The 7,730-nt window shown below is 45.0% G+C and overlaps 1 protein-coding gene across 1 annotated transcript in view; it reads right to left on the reverse strand.

The window, feature by feature from the left end:
- MCF2L2 (MCF.2 cell line derived transforming sequence-like 2) overlaps window positions 1-7,730 on the reverse strand; it is a 219,612-nt gene extending 211,882 nt beyond the window's left edge. The window contains exon 1 of the mRNA XM_079921832.1: window positions 7,155-7,730. Coding sequence (XP_079777958.1) covers window positions 7,155-7,206 — 52 coding nt within the window. The 5' untranslated portion in view covers window positions 7,207-7,730. The remainder of the gene's footprint in view (window positions 1-7,154) is intronic.

The raw sequence follows: 7,730 nt of genomic DNA on the forward strand, positions 1-7,730 counted from the left end.
AATAAAATGAAGTATGCCTGTATATCTTTTTGCAGCTTACAGAACTCTAGGGAGAAGCAGACTGTAAAATCTTAGAAACTTTATACATTTGGATCTATTATATAAACAAACTATACAGCTCTTATAATTCCTACATTCCATGCACTGACCTTTATCATTTGACCAAGATCAAGTATCTACTAAAGGACTGTATTTTCTTTATGTTTAACAACAGATTCTGAAATAACTGGGTACTGTACTAGGTAACTCTCCTTAGAAAAGAGCTGATTATTTCAGGAGTAATGGCAATGGGAGATGAATGTTTTTCCCCCGTCTTCTCCCTAAGAAACTACCATTACAGGTATTAAAAAAATAAAAATTTAAAAAAGCTTTTCTTAGCACTTCTAGGTGGCAGAGTAGGAGGACTACTCCTACTCTGTAGGAGCTCACCTCCCCTCACTAACACATCAAAAATACATCTACATATGGAGCAATTCTCACTGAAAACAAACTGGAGACTGGCAGACTCTTATACAACCAGAGCTGTAAGAAAGATCCACATGGAGCAGGGTAGAAGGGAAAAGAAGGCATCAGGTTGTGACTGCACCCCTGGGAGGGAACACAAGAAAGGAAGGGGGATTACATGGGCTTGGAGATCTGCTCTGGGGACTGAGTGGTTTGAACCACTTAATGGACATCCCAGCCCTGGGATCTGACATAGGGAAGACATGTCCCCTTAGCTGGTTTGAAAACTCCTGGGAACAAGGTGGGAGGAAGCAGACTGAAATTGCCCAGGATTCTGGCTGGTTTCCTATGACTGCCCCAATGACCACACCAGCCCAAGCTGGCCACTCTTGCTCTGTGGTGCAGCTCCACACTAGGCAAGAGCTGCCCCAGCTGATGGGAGAGTACAGTTGTGGGGGATGGGAGCCAGCTCAGACCCGCCACAGCATCCGAATGGGGCAAGGGAAGCTATTACTGGTGCTCGTGGAGAAGGCAGATCCAGAGCAGTCTGAACTCTGACTGATGTGACAGGACCACCCTAGCACACACCCCGGCCAGCACCAGGTGCCCACGCTGGCCCCTCTTGTTCTAGCACTGCTCCCCTCTGGGGCAGAGTTACCAATGCTGGGGGGGAGAAGGAAAGCACACACTTACAGAAAACAGAACCAGCTCAGACCTAACCCTCAGGGCTTCTGCTCCAGCAATTTGGGATCAGATCCCACACACAATAGGGTGGTGAGGGTCACTGAGCAGAGGGGAAGTCCTGCCTCACACCTGGCTCTGGCTTCAGCCTCTCTATCTCCAGCCCCACCACCTACCAAGGTGCTAGCTACCAGCACACCCTGAGGAAAGATGTGACTTGGGCCCATGTCAGATCCAGCTCTCCCACCAAAGCCACTGGGCACATGCAGTGCCCAGTGTAAGGATGCTCCCACACAAGGACACCCCTTCAAGACCAGGATAGATAACTGTTTCACCTAATTTCATAAAGACAGAAAAAGTTAAGCAGAATAAGAAGACAGAGGAATTTGTTTCAAATGAACAAACAAGGAAAAAACCCTGAAAAAACAACTAATGAAACATAGATAATTTACCAGATAAACAGTTCAAAGCATTATAATAAGAATGCTAATTGAACTAGGGAAAATAAATGAACACAGTGGGACTATTAACAAGGAACTAGAAATAAAAAAAGAACCAGTCAGAACTGAAGAATACAATAACTGAAATGAAAAACACACTAGAAGGAATTATCAGCACACTAGGTGATACACAAGAACACATAAGTAATCAGGATAGAATAATGAAAATCACCCAATCAGAACAACAAAAATAAAAAAAATTTTTTAAATGAGAATAGATTAAGGGACCTCTGGAACAACATCAAGCATAACAATATTTGCATTATAGAAGTCCCAGAAGGAGGAGAGAGAGAAAGGAGTCAAAAATGTATTTCCCAAACCTGAGGAAGGAAACAGATATCCAGGTACAAGAAGCAAAGAGTCCCAAACAAGATGAACCCAAGGAGACCTAGACCAAGACATACTGTAATTAAAATGGCAGAAGTTAAAGACAGAATTCTAAAGGCAGCAAGAGAAAAACAAAGTCACATATAACAGAATCCCCGTAAGACTATCAGCTGATTTTTCTGCAGAAATTCTGCAGGCCAGAAGGGAGTAGCATGACATATTTAAAATGCTGAAAGGGAAAAACCTACAACCTAGGATACTCTACCCAGCAAGATTATCATTCATAATTGAAGGAGAGAGAAAGAACTTCTCAGATAAGCAAAAATTAAGAGTTGGTCAATACTAAACTGATACTAAAAGAAATGTTAAAGGGTTTTCTCTAAGTGGAGAAGAAAAGGCTACAACAAGAAGTATGAATCTATAGAAAAGGAAAAATCCCACTAGTAAAGGCAAATATACAGTGAAGGCTATGTATCAACCACTTAAATAAGTTGGTACAAATATTAGAAGACAAAAAAATTGTAAAAATATAACTATAATATATGGTAAAGGGATAAACATGAACATATAAAATATGACATCAAAAACACAAAACATGAGGGGAATAAAAAAATGTAGATCTTTTAGAATGTGTTTGCACTTAATGACTAACACTTTAAAATATATATATATATAGTTATAGGTCAACATATATAAACTCCATGGTAACCTCAAATACAAATTCTACAATAGATACACGAAAACTAAAAAGAAAGAAGCACATGCACACCACTAAATAAAATCATCAAACCACAAGGGGTGAAAATAAAAGGAGAAGAAAAAGAACAGAGAAGAACTACAACAACAAAACAAGTAGCAAAATGGCAATAAGTACATACCTATCAATAGTCACTTTCAATGTCAATGGACTAAATGCTCCAGTCAAAAGACATAGGGTAGCTAACTGCATAAAAAAACATGGCATCTTCTGCTGCCTTCCGTAGATTCACTTCACAGCTAAAAACACACACAGACTGAAAGTGAGAGGATTTTAAAAGATATTTCATACAAATGGAAACAAGATAGCTGGGCTATCAATACTCATATTAGACAAAATAAGACTTTAAAACAAAGTCTAGGGCTTCCCTAGTGGCACAGTGGTTAAGAATCTGTCTGCCAATGCAGGGGACACGGGTTCAAGTCCTGACCCAGGAAGATCCCACATGCCACAGAGCAACTAAGCCCATGCGCCACAACTACTGAGCCTGCGCTCCAGAGCCCATGAGCCACAACTCCTGAAGCCTGGGCACCTAGAGCCCATGCTCTGCAACAAGAAAAGCCACCACAATGAGAAGCCCGCACATCACAACAAAGAGTAGCCCCCACTCACCGCAACTAGAGGAAGCTCACGCACAGCAACAAAGACCCAATGCAGCCAAAAATAAATAAATAAAAACTTAATTTAAAAAAAAAAGTCTAGAACAAAGAAGGGCATTATATAATGATAAAGGAATCAATACAAGAAGAGGACGTAATACTCATTAACATATATGTACCTAACATAGGAGGACCTAAATACATAAAGCAAGTACTAACAGATAGAAAGGGAGAAATTAACAATAATACAGTAATAGTAGGGGACTTTAACACCTCACTCACATCAATGGACATTATCATCCAGACAGAAAATCAATAAGGAAACAATACTCTTAAATGGCACATTAGACCCATTGGACTTAATAGATGTCTACAGGACATGCCATTCAAAAACAGCAGAATACACATTCTTTTCAAGTGCACATGGAACGTTCTCCAGGATAGATTACATGCTAGTCCACAAAACAAGTCTCAACAAATAGAAATTATATCAAGCATTTTTTCTGACCACAATGGTATAAAACTAGAAATCAATTACAGGAAGAAAAATAGGAAAAACACAAACACGTGAAGACTAAACAACATGCTACTAAAAAACCAATGAGGGCTTCCCTGGTGGTGCAGTGGTTGAGAGTCCACCTGCCGATGCAGGGGACACGGGTTCGTGCCCTGGTCTGGGAAGATCCCACATGCCACGGAGCGGCTAAGCCTGTGAGCCATGGCCACTGAGCCTGCGTGTCCGGAGCCTGTGCTCCGCAATGGGAGAGGCCACAACAGTGAGAGGCCCACGTACCGCAAAAGAAAAAAAAAAAAAAGGGCAGAAGACCTAAATATACATTTCTCCAAAGAAGACATAGAGATGACCAAGAGGCACGTGAAAACATGCTCAACATCACTAATTATTAGAGAAATGCAAATCAAAACTACAATGAGTTATCACCTCACACCAGTTAGAATAGGCATCATCGGAAAATCTAAGAACAATAAATGCTGGAGAGGGTGTGGAGAAAAGGGAACCCTCTTACACTGTTGGTGGGAATGTAAACTGGTGTAGCCACTATGGAGAACGGTATGGTCCTTAAAAACCTAAAAATAAAATTACCATATGACCCAGCAATCCCACTACTGGGCATATACCCAGAGGAAACCATAATTCAGAAAGACACATGCGGGGCTTCCCTGGTGGCGCAGTGGTTAAGAGTCCACCTGCCAATGCAGGGGACATGGGTTCAAGCCCTGGTCCGGGCAGATCCCACATGCCGTGGAGCAACTAGGCCCATGTGCCACAACTGCTGAGCCTGCGCTCTGAAGCCTGCGAGCCACAACTACTGAAGCCCGTGCATCTGGAGCCCACGCTCCCCAGTGAGGGGGGCCACTGTGGTGACAGGCCTGTGCACTGTGGCGAGGAGTGGCCCCCGCTCTCCGCAACTAGAGAAAAGCCCACGTACAGCAACAAAGACCCAACGCAGCCAAAAATAAATAAATCAAATAAATTTATTTAAAAAAAAAGAAATGTGAAAAAAAAAAAAAGGCACATGCACCCCAATGTTCATTGCAGCACTATTTACAATAGCCAGGTCATAGAAGCAACCTAAATGCCCATCAACAGACGAATGGATAAAGAAGATGTGGGGGCTTCCCTGGTGGCGCAGTGGTTGAGAGTCCGCCTGCCGGTGCAAGGGACGCGGGTTCATGCCCCGGTCTGGGAGGATCCCACATGCTGCGGAGCGGCTGGGCCCGTGGGCCATGGCCGCTGAGCCTGCGCGTCCGGAGCCCTTTGCTCCGCAACGGGAGAGGCCACAGCGGTGAGGGGCCCACGTACCGCAAAAAAAAAAAAGATGTGGTACATATATGCAATGGAATATTACTCAGCCATAAAAAGGAACAAAACTGGGTCATTTGTAGAGACGTGGATGGGCCTAGAGACTGCCATACAGAGTGAAGTAAGTCAGAAAGAGGAAAACAAATATCATATGTTAACGCATATATGTGGAATCTAGAAAAATGGTACAGACATAACAGTTTGCAGGGCAGAAGTAGAGACACAGATGTAGAGAACAAATGTATGGACACCAAGGAGGGAAAAGGGGGAAATGAATTGGGAGATTGGGATTGACATATCTACACTAATATGTATAAAATAGATAACTAATGAGAACCTGCTGTACAGCACAGGGAACTCTACGTCACTTTGCTGTACAGTAGAAACTAACACAACATTTTAAAACAACTATACCCCAATTAAAAAAAAAAAAGAAACAGGAGAGAACTTAATAATCATCCAAGTCTACCTCCTCGTTTAAGAGATGGGAAGCTTCACCCTGAGAGAGGCCCAGTGATCTGCCCAAGATCTTTAGTGGCAAAGGGCCCAGGGACAGGACCAATAATACATTCACAGGTTAGATGGTGTTTTCACCCACATTATCTTACAAGCATACTGAGCTGGGTGGGGAAGGATTATTAAAATTCCCATTTTCCAGCCTGAGGTGGAATGACTTGTCCAGAGCAGAATTCAAATTGAGATGGTCACACACCCAGTCCACTGCTCTTTCCTGCACCACAGTTTCTTGCACACGTTGGTATTTAGCTCAATCATCTCAGCATTCAATATATTTCAAACTACAAATTCTGTTTTATTTTATCCTATCTTCATCAGTATGTCACATTCGGCCTTCTCTGGTAGGATTATACTGACCTTCTGTCTTAAAAAAAAAACCAGTTCAGTGGCCACATTTGGCACCAGAAACATTTTTTAAAACTTAATGAGGCTCCCCATACAAACCATCTTCACAAAATATATCACGTGTATCATTCCAGATGTATATTATTGCACTAAACACACTGAACCAGTGTGCTCAAAGAGCAATAACAGCTCACTAATTGAAGCAATATTTATCATATAAATACCAAAAAGGCAGTTTTAGCAAATGCGTGGAACACTGAGAAAAAAACTTCCTGACTTCAATAAAAACTGATTTGCATTCACAGAAGGGTCTCAAAGTGAAGTGAGCAACAGAGAGAATTATCGGGATAATTCTAGTCATCTAAATCCAAAGGACCTGAACCTGAATGTGTTTTTTTATTTGAGGAGGTCCAGGGAAGGGGTGGGGGAGAAAATGTTAAGGAGGAATTTCCTTGCCGCTGTCTCAATGTTCTCTTACGGTATAGGGCCTGTCTTTCCACCACAACCCTTATTTCAGGAGGAAGGCACGCATGTTTTGCTCCCCATTTTGAACTCATGGAAGAGGATTAGAATTGCTCAGTCTCGTGGGGCTGGCAGAGGTTTCTCAGTGGGGTTCACCTGGGGCCGGGCGACACCTCCAGGCCGTACTTCTATAGAACAGGCCAGGGAGCTGGACTGCGCCCCGGCCCTCTACTGTGCCCTGCATTCCGGCACGCTGTCTCGTGAAGGACCCTCCAGTGGCCTGACAGCGATTTCTGCTGTAAAGCACCGGCCTTCGCTCCTCCCGTTCCCTCTCCTTTCTCAGTATCGGGTCAATCACTACACAACTGGCCACCCCTGCCCGCGGTCAGCAGCGGGTAACAGATCCTAACAGCCAACTAGCCCCGGGTTTAGCGCTCAACAGACTCGGCAATTGCCTGGTGAAGGCTGTTGCCCCATGGCCTGCTCCGGCCCCGCCAGACGCGGGGAACGCCCAAGGCCGCGAGCGCAGCACCCCAGGGACGCCTGTTACAGAGCAGCACCGGAGGCAGCGAGGCCCACACGCTGGGCAGGCGCCCCTCGACCATCCCAGGGCTGCGACGGAGGGCGGGGTGGGGGGAGACCAGGTCCCAGGCAACGCGCCCACCCTCCATTAATAAAACTTAGAATTAAGCGTCATTTACCGACACGAGCGATCACTGTGGTCAGTCGCCGGGTGAACTCCTGAGGGGCCATTTCTTCTTTTAACCAAAACAGCACTTCGCCGAAAAACCACTCGGTATAAACAAAACAAAGCAACACAAAACTGTTTCCACTGATGCTATGGATGACTTTTTAAAGGCATCTCTTCGCGAGGATGCTCGGCCCTCACACTCTTCCTCGCTCTCCTCAGGCACAAAACGAGAGTCACTCCCAGCCAAGGCCAACTCTCCAGGGCCGCGCGGTTAGAGGACGCCAGCCACGCCCCGGAGGGGGTTATTTTAAAGATGAGGTGGAGCGGCTTTTCCAACTTGACAACTGGCTTTACGAGAGAGGGAAGCGGCAGTTCCGGAGAGGAGAAAAGCAAGTCGCCCCAATCTCGCTGTAACGGCGCTCTGGCGTCGCGGGCCGAGGGGGCGCATGGGTTTCTGGATTTGTGGTCAGATGTCCTGCGCTGCCGCCCGGGAAGGTCGCGCCGGGATGAAGGATGCTCTGTCAGCGCGCAGGGGGCACGCGGAGTCAGCGGGTGCGGAAGGCAGAGGAGCTGAGGTGTTCAGGAC

Source organism: Stenella coeruleoalba, assembly GCF_951394435.1.
Source record: "Stenella coeruleoalba genome assembly, chromosome: 5".
Taxonomy (NCBI): domain Eukaryota; kingdom Metazoa; phylum Chordata; class Mammalia; order Artiodactyla; family Delphinidae; genus Stenella; species Stenella coeruleoalba.